Source organism: Oncorhynchus tshawytscha, linkage group LG12 (genome assembly GCF_018296145.1).
Source record: "Oncorhynchus tshawytscha isolate Ot180627B linkage group LG12, Otsh_v2.0, whole genome shotgun sequence".
NCBI lineage: Eukaryota > Metazoa > Chordata > Actinopteri > Salmoniformes > Salmonidae > Oncorhynchus > Oncorhynchus tshawytscha.
The window spans coordinates 28,741,958-28,758,149 of NC_056440.1; the positions used below are offsets into that span (position 1 = coordinate 28,741,958).

Below are 16,192 nucleotides of genomic sequence, written 5' to 3' on the forward strand. Positions count from 1 at the left end.
ATGTAGTAATCAAAGAAGTGTTAAACAAATCAAAATATAATTTATATTTGAGATTCTTCAAAGTAACCACACTTTGCTTTGATGACAGGTTTGCACACTTGGCATTCTCTCAACCAGCTTTACCTGGAATGCTTTTCCAACAGTCTTGAATGTGTTCCCACATATGCTGAGCACTTGTTGGCTGCTTTTTCTTAACTCTGCGTCCAACTCATCGCAAACCATCTCAATTGGGTTGAGGTCAGATGATTGTGGATGCCAGGTAATCTGATGCAGCACTCCATCATTATCCTTCTTGGTCAAATTGCCCTTACACAGCCAGGAAGTGTGTTTTGGGTCATCATCTTGTTGAAAAACAAATGATAGTCAAACTAAGTGCAAAACAGATGGGAAGGCATATCGCTGCAGAATGCTGTGGTAGCCATGCTGGTTAAGTGTGCCTTGAATTCTAAATGAATAACAGGCAGTGTCACCAGCAAAGCACCTCCACACCATCACCCTCCTCCTCCATACTTCACGGTGGGAATCATACATGCGGAGATCATTCGTTCACCTACTCTGCGTCTCACAAAGACGTGGCAGATAGAACCAAAAATCAAAAACTTATCCTCTGCACAGAGTTAACTCTGGGTCTTCCTTTCCTGTGGCTGTCGTCATGAGAGCCAATTTCATTATAGCGCTTGATGGTTTTTGCAACTGCACTTGAAGAAACTTTAAAAGTTCTTGAAATGTTCCACATTGAGTGACCTTCATGTGATGATGGACTGTCGTTTCTCTTTGCTTATTTGAGCTGTTCTTTCCATAATATGGACTTGGTCGTTTACCAAAATAATCTTCTGTAGAACACCCCTATCTTGTCACAACACAACTGATTGGCTCAAATGCATTAGGAAGGAGAGAAATTCCACAAATTAACTTTTAACAAGGCACACCTGTTAATTGAAATGCATTCCAGGTGACTATCTCATGAATCTGGTTGAGAGAATGCAAAACTGTCATCAAAGGGTGGCTACTTTCAAGAATCTCGGAAATATAAAATATATTTGGATTTGTTCAACACTTTTTTTGGTTACTACATGATTCCATGTAGTTACTATGTGTTACTATGATTACTATGTGTTATTTCATAGTTTTGATGTCTTCACTATGTCTTCACTATTATTCTACAATGTAGACCATAGTTCAAATAAAGAAAAAACCTTGAATGAGTAGGTGTGCCCAAACTTTTGACTGGTACTGTATGTGTGTGTAATGTGTATATACACACACACAAACAAATGTATGGGGGGGGGGGGATTAGAAATTATGCAGACAAATTGCATTGATGGAAGCCACAATCTATCTACAATATCTACCCTCCCAAAAAGTGAGAGTGCCACAATAAAATACCCTTGCCACAGGGATACCTCCTGTTCCCTTCTTCTGCCCTACTGGAAATCCCCCTCTGATTTCACTTTCTGAGCAAGATGTCAAAGGAAATGGAGAGCCTGGTTTTGTGTTTGTGCAGGGGATTTGTGTACTGTCGGAATGAGGAGTTTGAGGCGGGCTGGGTGGTGTTCAGCAGCGGCCGTCTTCTCCACCGCCCCGCCTCCTTTGATTTCAAGCCCCATCAGCTGTGCCACGTCATCGACCCCTTCACCCTTCAGGTACGCCAGCTGGCATCTAGTGACAGGCTTCATCACATCACTTATGATGACCAAATTACACAGTAGTGTATCTCCACTAAAAGACTGACTGTGTTCTTTCTACCCGTCTCAGGCGTGCCAGATCGTGTCAATGCCAGCCCACCACTTCCCTGTGGGCAGCAGCATGACCACGCTGCACCTGTGCTCAGACGGAACCTACCTGTACTGGGTGTGGTCTCCCGCCAGCCTTAACGAGAAGACCCAGAAAGGCCACTCCATCTTCATGGATGTCTTTCAGCTGTCGGTAAGTGAGCATGCTTCATCTAGCCTCTCAACAATGCTTAGCAAAGCTCTTCCCTCGTTCCCCTCTCTCACCCCTCTGTTCCTCCTCCTCCCGGTGCAGACGGAGACAGGGTTGTGTGTGGCAGACGTCCTGCAGGAGAGGGTGATCCTGACACGGAAGGAGGGCGAGTCTTCCAAGTGTCTAAACGAGCTGCTGCTGAGTCGCATGTCGCGCTTCCGCGCCTCCCACTCCGCCACGCTGGCCGCTCTCACCGGCTCTGCCATCTCCAACACTGTCAAGGAGGAGCAGTCCGGTAATACTCACACTCAATAGTCATAATACACTCACACTATTTATATATATATACTGTACACATTGTTTCACACTCAATTAAATGTGAAATAACCAGGCAGTGAAAATTATGATTGAATCCATTATCCTCATCACATTGTGCAATTCACACTTCACGTCCCTTAGTCCTGTATATTTATGTTGTGTGTTGAAGCATATCTTTGCTCCTCTTCCACAGCAGTGAACACTAGCTGTGGCCTCCCTCTGAAGACTCTGAGGAAGACGCCCATGTATGTGTGTGGGACCTCTCTGGTGATGCTGGCGTCTCCGCCCGGCGTGTCTGGCAGTTCTACCACACGCTCCCTGTTTGGAGGCACCAGCGGTCTGTCCTCCCTGAAAAGTAAGAGCAGACATGTTCATCTTCACTGGGAATCTCTGTTGTGTTTTTATGTCTCTTTTCTTTCTACTGTCAGTGGCATGTTTGTTGACTTGCTTTCCTCTCTTTCTCTGATCAGTCCTCTCGTCCAGTCTGGTGTTCAACCTAGCTGATGGTCAGTTCAGCAGCCGGGCAGACCTCATTGATGCCCCTGGCAGTTCTCTGGGCAGGGGTGCCCAGGTGGCAGGGCTAGGTAAGCTCCTGTTCAGGAATTAGTTTTTTTCTGTGTGAGCTGAAATGTATAAAGTGCAGCACTTATTTGTGTTGTAACCCCTGCACCCTTTCCTATGTGCTGTAGGAGCCTGCTATGACGCCCTCAACAACTTGATCTGGACCTGCTCCAGTGACTACATGGACCAGTGGTGTAACCCTGGCAACCAGGCCTTCCATCACATGTGCCATAGGCTTGGCGTCAGCAATGTCATCAAAGAACCCAAAGGTAACCAAAACAGCCCTAATCCTGTTTGTCAATCGACGCTGACCTCAAGTGATGTGCTGCAGAATCGTAGGCTAAATAGTGTCTGAACCAGCTTCTTCATTCACGTGAGATCAGGCAGTTAATAGTTACTACCCTCCCTTCCTCTCTCTCCCTGCTGCAGAGGAGACCGTGGCCACCGATGAGGTGATCAACCAGCTGCTTCACCATGTGGGCGCTATGTGCATCCACCAGCTCAACCTGCTGGCAGCCAGCAGCAGCCTGCCCCTGGGCACCCTCCTGGGCAAGCAGCACCCCATCGATGCTCGCCACTTCAGCAGCATCTGTGACATCATGGAAAAAGCCATGGTCAATGGGGACAGCTGCATCATTCGCTGCATCCTGGTGGTATTCCAGGTACGGTAGAGCTGGAGATCCAGCCTGCTGCTGTGATGCTACCTGGAGTCCAACTGACGTCTAAATCACTCATATTTACACATTGGTGTTTGCCGTTCAGGTGGTGTTCAGGTTCTTCAACCCTCAGTCGGAGCAGAACAGGGAGAGCGTGCGGCGTTCAGGTCTGCTCCTGTGGCAGCTGCTCATGGCACCGGTGGATCAGATCGGACCAGAGATCCAGGCAGAAGTGTGTCTGGCTATCAGGTAAACACAGTACAGCACAAATTCATAACCTTAAACACAGGACACACATAAAGACCTGGACTTTGAGACAACTATCGGTCTCTTGATTGGCATCTACTGTCTCGGTTATCTCTCCCTCTCTGTAGCTCGGGTTTGAATACCTTGTATCAGGGGGAGTCTGAACTCAACAACCTGCTGAAGCTGGTCCTGACAGAAGGTGATAGTTGCAACCTAGTCATTGGGTTTTATGCACACTCTTAACACATTCTAATCATCTTCGTATAGGGCTTGTATCTGGTACAATGGAATCGCTGAATGTGGTCTGTGTGTATCTGTGTGATCTTTAGGGGAGAGGAACAGTGGTCTGTCCCAGCTCCGTGATGTCATCCTCACCAACCTGGCTGACCAGCTGCAGAAAAATCGTTTTGGGAGTGACGAAGATGACCATTACAGGTAGAGCACCGCTATTGCAGAGATTTGCTCAACACTTTGCAATTTCATGCATTCCTGCTTGAAAATTAACTCTCAATTCCTCCCCTAACCAGAGCTAAAGGGTTTTTCTGAGTAACCTGATGCCATAAAATGTTCTATCCCATTAATAATAATGCAATATGACACTGCCTCTGTATTAGAAGGTTGTTCAGCTGAATCAGTCTGAGCATCTCTCTCCTGTGTTTCCCCATCAGACTCAGTGATGAACTCCTGCACAGCATCCTGAAGACCGTTGTCCGTGAATCCTGCCGTCTTATCACCAAATGTCAGACTGTCGCCAGGGATGACTTCCAGAAGCTTCTCTCCACTGTGCCAGTATGTGTCTCTGTCACTGCTCAACTACACCGAGGATCAACTGGGCTTTGTCTGGTCAGACCGTCTGTTGTCTAATCAGCAGTAGATTGTGTGTTACCTCTTGCATACTGACTTCCCTCCTTCCCTTCTACCAGGTGGCCTCATCAAGCCTGCGCTACCTCATGGCCATTCAGAACCACCTGCTTAGCAACACTGTTCTGATCCGCCCCGACGACAACGACGACAGTGACAACTCCCTACAAGGAGAAACAATGAAGGTACAGGTAAACACCCCCTTTAAATACCCCTACTGCTGTCTGTCCATGTGGAGTCCATATGTCCGCCCCTCTCTTCTCTTCCTCTCTCTCTCGCTCTCCCTCTCTCTCTCTCTCTGAGCGGCCTCAATTGCTGCAGCAATGGAGCAAGGAAATGTCAATCATGACACAGCATAGCCACCCCATTTAGCATATTCAACAGTAAGCCCTTTTTTCTTAGTGCTTTTATCTATGGGTGTTTGTTTTCTTACCCACAGGCACATAGTATAGCTGCGACTGTACATTTTTTTGGAATTCATGTAGTTGTTTTTCCTGTTGTAAGCAAGTAGGCACTGTTACGGAAGCATTGCCTTTTCTGTGTGTGGTTTCCAGGAGCTGCAGACCAGTATCCTGTCGCTGGCCACCAAGATCCTGGTGGGGTGTGACGAGGTGCTGGAGAGCCTGCAGCAGGTGACCACTGCCCTCATCAACAGTGACATCACCGACCGAGAGACCAGGTGACCATCACCACTCCCCTCTCTGCTTTACCTGTCTACCTGTTGCTTGTCTACCTGTCATTTTACCTGTTGTCTGCTTACCCCTAAGCCCTCAACCTGTTGCCTGTGTATCTGCATGTTCCCATTCTGTCTGCCTCTTCTTCTACATACCTCTCATCTAACATTTCTCTCTCATTCTCTTTCTTCCTCTTCCTCTCCCTCTCTCCTCCTTGTCCCTACTCTTCCTCTCCCCTCCTCCCCCTCTCCCCTCTCCCCTCCTCCCCCTCTCCCCTCTTCCTCTCCTCCTGGGCCGCAGGCTGAAGGGCTTGGAGCAGATTACCAAGGCTACAATGCTGGGGCACCTGCTGCCGGTTCTGCTCACCTCTCTGATGCATCCCAACCTGCAGACACTTGCGCTCGCCGACGCCCTCATGCCCCAACTAGTGCAGCTTGTCCTCTACACCAGCCAGGTGGGGGCACTCAAACAGTCTCACCTCAATGCAGATATTCTTCTCTGGTTTAGAACTTGTGGCCGTCATCTCTAGTTTCTGTGGTGGAATATGTGTAGACATGTGGTGATTGTTAAATGAAGGTTGATGATAATTTGGAAGGAGAATGAGTATATATTTATATGGGTTTCCCCTGGTCATTTCCCAGACTGCTCTGCTGCTCAAGACCCAGTCTCCTCTCTTCACTGACAGCACTCCATTGTTAGGAGGGCCGCTGGGCCAAAAGACGCCTGCTGCTGCTGATGACAAGTAAGTGCACGCACGGTCCTCTGTGTAGGCCAGGTTTATCAGGACCATAAGCCTGGTTTTCCAAGTGTGTTTGTGTATCTGTCCCTGACGAATGTTCCTCTGTCCCTGACGACTTCCTCTGTTGCCGATGACGGTCTGTCCTTCTCCAGCTTTAGAATCCTAGATGAGCGGGAGGAGCCAGGCTTCCTAACAGGCCTGAAGATCCCTGCCCCGTGGGCTGCTGGGAAGACGGTGGAGACGGTCCACCCGGTGCGAGACAACTATAAGTTCAAAGAGACGGTACACATTCCAGGAGCACGCTGCCTCTATCTGCGCTTCGACTCCCGCTGCTCCTCACAGTACGACTACGACAAGGTGACCAATCGCTGCACCTCTACACCCCACATCATATTTCCCCGGTAAAGCTATGGAATAACATGTCTAGTATTGAAAAGCTCTATGAGGAAGAGTATTTACTTGATCTTTTCTCTCTGATGTTCCAGTTGGTGATGTATGCTGGGCCCAACACTAACAGTCGCAAGGTGACTGAGTATGGAGGCAACACTCTGGGCTATGGCAGTCGCAGTGTCCTAGGGACAGGTTGGCCCAAAGACCTGGTCAAGGTGGAGGGAGACACAGTGACGTTCTCCTTTGAGATGAGGAGTGGGCGCGAGCACAACACCCCAGACAAAGCCATGTGGGGGTTTTCCTGCACTGTCCGAGCCCAGGTGCACACAGCTGTGGAGTTGTAAAATACCGCATGAGTTCTAGCATGTTGCTGCCATGTTGGACATACACACCCAGACGTTGTTACAGTGTTACATTGAACTGTCTCTGTTTTCCCACTCCAGGAGTCATCGGAGGATGTCTCTGGGGGTCTCCCCTTCCTGGCAGACCTGGCGTTGGGTCTGTCTGTACTAGCCTGCTCCATGCTCCGCATCCTATACAATGGACCTGAAGTAACCCGAGAGGAGGACGCCTGCCATGACCTGCTCTGCTCCAAGCTGCTCCAAAGGTGACACAGCATAAATGGAGAATGATACAGAGCCCACCCTATAGATAGCACAAATGCACTGTAATATAGAAGCACATTCGTACACAGCTATAACCAATGTATAAGAATAAATTAGTAAAATAACATGTGTGACACAGCAGAGGCTGCTTTGTGTTTCTGCTTTGTGTTTCCTTCAGGTGCCAATGGCAGGTGGAGGCTAATGGTGCCCTCTCTCCAGCCCTCACCCCCAGCCCCTCACCCTTACCCCTCACCATTGAGGAGGACCAGGAGTTCACCTACCCCTCTGATGTCCTCATCCCTCCCCCGGGCCTCATGCCTGGGGCCTACTTTGACCTGCCCCGTATCCGCCTGCCTCCAGGAATCATGGGCCGGCTACGAGAGGTGTCCGGCAGGGGGCGACCACAGTTCCGTCCCAGCATCAAGTGAGAAGGGGTGACGATATCTACGGCAGGCTTGCACAACTGCCATCCTAATTCTATTTTAACCAGTCATTACTGTCTATCCTTTTCTCCCCCTTTCTCTCTGACTTTCCCGTGTCAGGGAGGTGATCAGGCCAGACGTTATGGAGGAGGTCATAGTGTCATGTGTGATAAAGCACCTGACGCTGGTGGATGCTCTCCAGTCGCTCGTCAACTTCCAGTACCGCGAGGAGCACGCTGAGGAGTACGACCTGCTCTGTAAGATCATGGCTGAGACTTTCAAGAAGATCAACGCCATGGAGCGCCAGCTGCAGGTACACAAGTGGCACAATTCAGCTTTCCCCTCTCCAAGTGTGTGTATGTGTGTATAACTTTGTCTGTTGCCCTCCCCCCCAGAGTGTAGCAGAGCTGGAACAGAAGTGGCAGAACGAGGTGGAGGAAGCTCAGCAGGGAAAGCTGGAGAACAATGCTCCATTCTTCCATGACTACCACTTCTTTGAGGTACACATCCCTCTACCTCTAATTCTCCACAGATTCTCCTAAAATTGTTCACTGTTCAGCTCACATAATTTGTTTTTGTTTCCCCAGAACAAAATGAAGGAACTAGAATTGCTGTGTTCACTAAAAGAGGTCCCACTGGACTGCAGTGATTTGGAAAACGTTGTCCTCACACTGAGGTAAGAGAAGAGCGACGTGACAATACAGATGTTGACTGATGAGGTAACATCTGCACTGCTTTCGAAGACTCCATGTTGTCTTCTGGTTTGTGATCATCTGAATTTGTCCACAGGGAGAAGTTCTTCCAGGAGGTGAACTCTGTCCACCTGAAGAGTGGTGTGCCGCTGGCCAAAACCAAAGCCCTGGTGAAGAGCCTGATGAACCGCACAGAGCTGCTGCTCCACGTCACCATCGCTCCTCACTGCAGGAGCCTGAGCACCACGCCTGCTGGCACGCCAGGTACAACTAAGCTTACACCTTCCTACATTACACTTCCCCAGCCTACTGCACCTCCCCAGCCTACTGCACCTCCCCAACCTACTGCATCTCCCCAGCCTACTGCACCTCCCAAACCTACTGCACCTCCCCAGCCTACTGCACCTCCCCAACCTACCGCACCTCCCCAACCTACTGCACCTCCCCAGCCTACTGCACCTCCCCAGCCTACTGCACCTCCCCAGCCTACTGCACCTCCCCAACCTACCACACCTCCCCAACCTACCGCACCTCCCCAACCTACTGCACCTCCCCAGCCTACTGTACCTCCCCAACCTACTGCACCTCCCCAACCTACTGCACCTCCCCAACCTACTGCACCTCCCCATCCCAACCTGCACCTCCCCAGCTACTGCACCTCCCCAACCTACTACACTTCCCTAGCTTACACCTGCTCCTCTATAGCCCTCCCTGATTTACTTTGACTGCCTGCATGTAGTATGATGAAATAGAGGTAACCAATACTGGCTTTTTGTTGTTGCAGCCTGTAAGTCTGTGTCAGACACAAAGACGGTGGTCCCCGGGGTGAAGCAGCCAGTCTTCCTGCGCAGCATGTCTGCACCCTCCGACCTGGAAATGATCGCCAACCAGGACCTGGAGTTCACACACAGCAGCCAAAGGTTTTCTGTACACTGAACTGTTTTTGATGACACCAAGAAAGTGGATTACAAGTGTAACTACACTAAGTTGATGATGAATGGAGAGAGTACTCACCCCTCCACTTTGTTGTCCTCCCCTACTGTAGGAGGCGACACCACCCTACCAGTCACCGCAGCAGCTCCTTCACACTGCTGCAGTCTCTAGCCATGGAGGACAGCCGGGACAAGCCAACGTACAGTGTGCTGCTGGGACAGCTCTTTGCCTTCATTGGGACCACGCCCGACCAGTCTGTAAGTCCACCACAAAGTCACTGCACATACACACTGAAATAGTTTCTGGTGCCAAATGATTAGAGAAGATGAGTCTACTCATATTTTACCCTAATTCTTCCTCCTCCAGGTGTCCAGCAGCAGTTTCCTGTCTGCGGCTCAGACACGGTGGAGACGGGGCAGCACAAGGAAGCAGGCCTTGGTTCACATGAGGGAGCTGCTCACGGCCGCAGTCAGGGTGGGCGGGGTCACTCATCTGGTGGGCCCTGTTACCATGGTGCTGCAGGGAGGGCCCAGGTAAGGGATGGACACAGACACACTCACACACAAACCTATCATCAATTAACATTCTGAAAGAAAATTGAGTTTTCTAAATGTATGTGTATCTGTGTGTGTCCTCTGCAGGATCGAGGAGCTGACTTGTGGGGGAATGGTGGAGCAGGTGCAGGAGGCCTTTGGGGAGACCATGACATCTGTAGTGTCACTATGTGCCCGCTACCCCATCGCTTGTGCTAACAGTATCGGCATGCTCTGCACTATCCCCTATACCAGGCAAGAAAATGATTCTCCATCTTTCTCATGCTACTCTTGGAAAACTGTTTTGTAACTGCTTTTGTAACAAACAACTTAACTCATTCTCCTGGCACCCAAAAATGCCTGACTTCCAATAATTGCCATCCTCTAAACCCCAACCCGTCTGGTCCTGTGTTCCTGTAGGAGTGAGGAGCAGTGCCTGGTGCGCAGTGGTCTGGTACATCTGATGGACCGCCTGTGCAGCCTGAGTGGCCAGAGGGACTGCAGCTCCAATGAGAAGCAAACCAAGAAGCAGAAGGTGGCCACCATGGCCTGGGCTGCTTTCCAGGTGCTGGCCAACCGCTGCATTGAGTGGGAGAAGGTGGAAGGTATGCAATATAGTTTTTTGAGGGTGGGGGACTTATCAGCTTGTGAAGCAGGTAGCTCACTCCAAGAAATTAAGAGAACTTCAGCACTCAAGCAGAGCATGTAAGAACATTTCAGTTTCCAATATATTGATATTGCACTGTGCCTTTAGCTGAAGAGGAAGGTTTGAAAGACGGTCTCAATGTCTTCAGGGTCTCTTATGAAAGTGAGGACAAGATGCAGAAGAATAGTTGGAGGTTAAAGTTAGGCAAGCTTGACAAAAGTTGAATTAGGCCACTAATTCAGAAACCAGAGGAAAGATGGGTTGATTTAAAATAGCTTATGTTCAGAAACATAGGTATGACTTCATCTTTGAGGACCTTTGAATACAGATGATCAGACTTTAAGATGCAACCTCACATCAGTGTTTATTTACAATAATAGTCAGTGTGGTGATTCTAGCTACTACAGAAATCCCTCTACCCCTTTCTAAAGGTGGTTCAACAGATGCGGTGCACTCGGGTCTGGCCCGGCAGGTATCCAGCCTGCTGACCAACCACCTGGCCAGAGCCACAGAGTGCTGTGGGAACCAGGCAGCAGGGAACGACGCCCTGCAAGATGTCCTCAGCCTGCTCAACGACCTGTCCAGGTAAACACCACCAGACAACAAGACAACACCTTAAACAAACTCCTATCAACATGAGGGCTCAATGTTATTTCGTGTTCTGTGTTTTAGAAATGACTGTTAGGTTTTCGTCTTCTAATTATTCCTGACTGTCTGGTGCTTCTCCAGGAGCCACATAGGGAAGGCCATCCTGAGCCAGCCAGCCTGTGTGTCCAAGCTCCTGTCCCTGCTGCTGGACCAGCGGCCATCTCCCAAGCTGGTGCTGATCATCCTGCAGCTGTGCCGCGCTGCCCTGCCCCTGATGAGTGTGGAGGACTGTGGCAACGTGGCGCTGCCCGCCTGGAGCTACTCCATCAACACCCTGGATGCTGAGCAGCAGGATGCCGCCGACCCCGCCTCGCGCATTGCTGCCCTGCTGCTGGCCAAGCTGGCTGACTACGTAGTACCAGGTAGGAGCCTTTGGTCTCGACATGTTGGTCAGGAGATCTCTGGTCTCAGTTAGTGATCTTTCTAACACCATGTCCCTCACCAGGCTGCCAGACCCTGCTGTCCCCCAGCTCCTCAGAGCCAGACACCAGCCTGAGCCGCTCCAGCCCCAAAGGAACCCTGAAGTCTGATAAGGATGCGGGGGAGGAGAGCGAGGCTGTGGATGGCAAACTGTCCATCTTTATCCACAAGAGGGAGGACCAGTCCTCTCATGAGGTGCTCCAGCCACTGCTCAGGTAAGACTCATCATAATACCTCCTGACACCTTTTGTGTACCAAACCATCCATAAAGTTTCTCTGACACCTTCTTTCTGGTGGCCTGCAGCAGTTCAGAGGGCCGGCCATTCCGCCTTGGAACTGGAGCAAACATGGAGAAAGTGGTGAAGATGGACAGAGACATGACCAAGGTCAGGCCTGTTTAATGTGGCTTCATATGTCATTTGGCTGTCACTAAGTGAAAGAAACATTTTTACTTGTGAAAGCGTGTTCATTAATCAAATCGGAGGGCATGCTGTCCGGTCCTCTGGCAGTCTCTTATGGGGGTGCCACAGGGTTCAATCCTCGGGCCGACTCTTTTCTCTGTATATATCAATGATGTTGCTCTTGCTGCGGGCGATTCCCTGATCCACCTCTACGCAGACGACACCATTCTATATACTTCCGGCCCGTCCTTGGACACTGTGCTATCTAACCTCCAAACGAGCTTCAATGCCATACAACACTCCTTCCGTGGCCTCCAACTGCTCTTAAACGCTAGTAAAACCAAATGCATGCTTTTCAACCGTTCGCTGCCTGCACCCGCACGCACGCCTGACCAGCATCACCACCCTGGATGGTTCCGACCTTGAATATGTGGACATCTATAAGTACCTAGGTGTCTGGCTAGACTGTAAACTCTCCTTCCAGACTCATATCAAACATCTCCAATCGAAAATCAAGTCAAGAGTCGGCTTTCTATTCCGCAACAAAGCCTCCTTCACTCACGCCGCCAAACTTACCCTAGTAAAACTGACTATCCTACCGATCCTCGACTTCGGCGATGTCATCTACAAAATTGCTTCCAACACTCTACTCAGCAAACTGGATGCAGTTTATCACAGTGCCATCCGTTTTGTCACTAAAGCACCTTATACCACCCACCACTGCGACTTGTATGCTCTAGTCGGCTGGCCCTCGCTACATATTCGTCGCCAGACCCACTGGCTCCAGGTCATCTACAAGTCCATGCTAGGTAAAGCTCCGCCTTATCTCAGTTCACTGGTCACGATGGCAACACCCATCCGTAGCACGCGCTCCAGCAGGTGTATCTCACTGATCATCCCTAAAGCCAACACCTCATTTGGCCGCCTTTCGTTCCAGTTTTCTGCTGCCTGTGACTGGAACGAATTGCAAAAATCGCTGAAGTTGGAGACTTTTATCTCCCTCACCAACTTCAAACATCTGCTATCTGAGCAGCTAACCGATCGCTGCAGCTGTACATAGTCTATTGGTAAATAGCCCACCCATTTTTACCTACCTCATCCCCATACTGTTTTTATTTATTTACTTTTCTGCTCTTTTGCACACCAATATCTCTACCTGTACATGACCATCTGATCATTTATCACTCCAGTGTTAATCTGCAAATTGTAATTATTCGCCTACCTCCTCATGCCTTTTGCACACAATGTATATAGACCCCTTTTTTTTCCTACTGTGTTATTGACTTGTTAATTGTTTACTCCATGTGTAACTCTGTGTTGTCTGTTCACACTGCTATGCTTTATCTTGGCCAGGTCGCAGTTGCAAATGAGAACTTGTTCTCAACTAGCCTACCTGGTTAAATAAAGGTGAAATAAAAAAATATATAAAAAAATAAAAATCATACCATTATTCCTGGCTGATCTGCTCCTTCACCCCACCAGAGTGGTAGCTGTGAGGTAATCACAGAGGAGGCTGCAGCCGCCCTGAGGAAGGCCAATAAGTGGGCCCAGTCTGGGCTGATAGTGAGCGTGGGCCCGCCTGTGGAGGCTCTGGCACAGGAGGCTGCTGGAGGAGTCACCACGGGGGACAAGAAGAAGAGCGCTCAGACCGCTGTGTGTCGGGACAGGAACTCTGAACTGGCCAGGTCAGTCTGACTCGAGCTGTGCAAACATTAGATTATGCATTTTTCATAACAGTAATACTAGTGGATTAGAAACTATCATCACACTGTTCCACTAGTAATACTAGTAGAACATAAGAAAACTGTCACATAACTGCATTCCTCTCTAGGGCTTCATTTATCATTACCCCACTAGATATTACAGGTGCAAGTACAATATTTCATTTTTTTATTTCGAGGAGCATCCAACCCTGTTATCAGAAATTTATTGCAATGTCTTCTTCACTGAAGACTATGATAATATCCACTTAGGATAATGTTTGTACTTATGTTATGAGAGGTTGACAGCTGATGATTAACTACTAATGGCAATGAACTCTTTCGGAATGGGCAAATTATTATTATTATTTTTTACAGAAATCAAAGAACCTTTGCTTGCATGCTTTTTCATTTGAACAGGGAGAACTATCAACAACCCAAAGAGAGGGCCTGGTTTCATTACTATTGGAGCATGAGGCAAATGGCTAATATAAAAGCCCTGTACACCTGAACTGGAGACATCTCGCTCTATTGTGCTGTGACACCCGTATTCTAGCAAAATGTTTAGCACTTAGAATGGTGCACCTCAATATTAGGAAGGTTTTCCTACTGTTTTGTATACTCAGTGCAGGTACAAATCATAAGTCAAATCAGTTACTGGCAGCAAAAGAATACGATCCTTGACTTCGGTGATGTCATTTACAAAATAGCCTCCAACACTCTAGTCAGCAAACTGGACGTAGTCTATCACAGTGCCATCTGTTTTGTCACCTAAGCCCCATATACTACCCACCACTGCGACCTGTATCCTCTCGTTGGCTGGCCCTCACTAGATATTTGTCGCCAAACCCACTGGCTCCAGGTCATCTATAAGTCTTTGCTAGGTAAAGCCCCACCTTATCTCAGCTCACTGGTCACCATAGCAACACCCACCCGTAGCACGCGCTCCAGCAGGTATATTTCACTGGTCATCCCCAAAGCCAACACTTCCTTTGGCCATCTTTCCTTCCAGTTCTCTGCTGCCAATGACTGGAACAAATTGCAAAAATGACTGAAGCTGGAGTCTTATATCTCCCTCTCTAACTTTAAGCATCAGCTGTCTGAGCAGCTTACCGATCACTATACCTGTACATAGCCAATCTGTAAATAGCCCATCCAACTACCTCATCCACATATTGTTATTTATCCTCTTGCTCTTTTGCACCCCAGTATCTCTACTTGCACATCATCATCTGCACATCTATCACTCCAGTGTTAATGCTAAATTGTCATTATTTCGCCTCTACGGCCTATTTATTACCTTACCTCCCTACTCTTCTACATTTGCACACACTGTACGTAGATTCTTCTATTGTGTTATTGACTGTATGTTTGTTTGTGTAACTCTGTGTTGTTGTTTTTGTCGCTTTGCTTTGTCTTGGCCAGGTCGCAGTTGTAAATGAGATCTTGTTCTCAACTAACCTACCTGGTTAAATAAAGATGAAAAATAAAATAAAAAATTCCAATGGAATGGAAGAAAAAGTTAAGGGAAAGAAAATAGAAACTGTTTGTAGGCATATTAAATCTCAGATGTTTAACGAGAGAAAATGTGTAAAAATGTATCATTTTGATACTCCCATCCCTTAGAAGCAGGTTTTTGGTTTGATTTATAAAACATCATTAGACTCCACTATCTGAATGTTTCAATTGAAGATATTGTATACATTTTTGTTACTGTCACGGATCCCTCTACTATGTTACTGTCACGGATCCCTCTGGAACGTTCATTGCACACACCTGGCCCCTATTCCCACTGATTGTGTTTGTATATATGTGCCCTTTGTTCACCGTGGTGCTGTCCATTATTGTTACAATGTCCATTGGTGTGTGTGAGTACCTTTGCTGTGTGTTTTGGGCTTTCGTGCCCGTGTGGTTTGCGCAGATGATTACGGGTCTCGCCCCGTGTGTTAATCATTGTGCGTGTGTTTTTTATTCAAGGTACTCCTCGCTCTTTTGGTTGGGTTTCAACCCTCTGTTTTTGTTACGTGTTTGTTTGGTCTTCGAAAGTTACAAATATGGGGTATTGAAGATTCTTATTTGTGCCTTTTTTGTGGTGTGGAAGTAGAGGATTTTGTTCCACATCTTCTGATAATGACCCATAGTTGCTAACTTTTGGGCAAAAGTACAAGAGTGGTTCCTCCCTGTTTTTGATCTCTCCACAAACAGTTCTATTGGGTGACTTAAGGGACAGATGCAACACGATATACAATCTCTTGGCTCAGCTGGGGAAGTTTTTCATTTTTAAAACTCAGAAAACAAATATGTTAGTATTGGATTCTTTAAAAGAACTGTCGAACTCTATTATACACTAGAAGGCTTGATTGCAAAAGAAAGTGGGAGGTCGCCGAGGGATGGGCCTGATTTGATTTCGTAGACAAAGGAAAGGTGGTCCTGGATCGCCAGTCGTATGATAATTGTAGTTGTTGGTTCTTTTGTTTGTTTAGTTGTATTTTTTGTGGTATTTTTTGTATGTAATTCATGTTTATGTTCTTTGTAATTTGTTAGGGTAATTGCTTGTTTGTACGCTTCTGTGTGTCCACCGCACTGAGGTAGTGGGCTGAAAATGGTGAGGTGTTCTTGGGGACAATGAACCTTTAGCTCCCACTCCCCTATTGTGGGATGCATATTTGTAACAGCTGTCAATGGTATTGCATGCCTATGATATATATATTTTTTAAATAAAGAGAAAGGGAAAAAAGCCTAGGAATGAAATAACCACCCCAAAAATATCAAAGTATTTTTTATAATAAAGAAACCTTTTAATAATGAAAAATAGTTTAGTCCC

General features: G+C 47.9%; 1 protein-coding gene across 3 annotated transcripts in view; it reads left to right on the forward strand.

Annotated features, from left to right (window-relative positions):
* Window positions 1-16,192, forward strand: part of LOC112262890 (probable E3 ubiquitin-protein ligase HECTD4) — a 73,069-nt gene that overhangs the window by 33,539 nt on the left and 23,338 nt on the right. The window contains exons 6-38 of one of the 3 annotated variants that reach the window (XM_024438720.2): window positions 1,505-1,643; window positions 1,756-1,926; window positions 2,026-2,218; window positions 2,435-2,596; window positions 2,712-2,825; window positions 2,931-3,071; window positions 3,232-3,464; window positions 3,565-3,707; window positions 3,833-3,903; window positions 4,034-4,139; window positions 4,373-4,493; window positions 4,628-4,756; window positions 5,120-5,244; window positions 5,540-5,693; window positions 5,881-5,981; window positions 6,131-6,335; window positions 6,464-6,688; window positions 6,812-6,975; window positions 7,152-7,397; window positions 7,516-7,708; window positions 7,791-7,895; window positions 7,983-8,071; window positions 8,185-8,351; window positions 8,872-9,007; window positions 9,133-9,277; window positions 9,387-9,553; window positions 9,662-9,808; window positions 9,974-10,158; window positions 10,631-10,784; window positions 10,929-11,209; window positions 11,293-11,482; window positions 11,572-11,653; window positions 13,151-13,353. In XM_024438720.2, coding sequence (XP_024294488.2) covers window positions 1,505-1,643; window positions 1,756-1,926; window positions 2,026-2,218; window positions 2,435-2,596; window positions 2,712-2,825; window positions 2,931-3,071; window positions 3,232-3,464; window positions 3,565-3,707; window positions 3,833-3,903; window positions 4,034-4,139; window positions 4,373-4,493; window positions 4,628-4,756; window positions 5,120-5,244; window positions 5,540-5,693; window positions 5,881-5,981; window positions 6,131-6,335; window positions 6,464-6,688; window positions 6,812-6,975; window positions 7,152-7,397; window positions 7,516-7,708; window positions 7,791-7,895; window positions 7,983-8,071; window positions 8,185-8,351; window positions 8,872-9,007; window positions 9,133-9,277; window positions 9,387-9,553; window positions 9,662-9,808; window positions 9,974-10,158; window positions 10,631-10,784; window positions 10,929-11,209; window positions 11,293-11,482; window positions 11,572-11,653; window positions 13,151-13,353 — 5,187 coding nt within the window. The remainder of the gene's footprint in view (window positions 1-1,504; window positions 1,644-1,755; window positions 1,927-2,025; window positions 2,219-2,434; window positions 2,597-2,711; window positions 2,826-2,930; window positions 3,072-3,231; window positions 3,465-3,564; window positions 3,708-3,832; window positions 3,904-4,033; window positions 4,140-4,372; window positions 4,494-4,627; window positions 4,757-5,119; window positions 5,245-5,539; window positions 5,694-5,880; window positions 5,982-6,130; window positions 6,336-6,463; window positions 6,689-6,811; window positions 6,976-7,151; window positions 7,398-7,515; window positions 7,709-7,790; window positions 7,896-7,982; window positions 8,072-8,184; window positions 8,352-8,871; window positions 9,008-9,132; window positions 9,278-9,386; window positions 9,554-9,661; window positions 9,809-9,973; window positions 10,159-10,630; window positions 10,785-10,928; window positions 11,210-11,292; window positions 11,483-11,571; window positions 11,654-13,150; window positions 13,354-16,192) is intronic. The other 2 variants (XM_042331569.1, XM_024438722.2) reach the window with 2 other exon arrangements.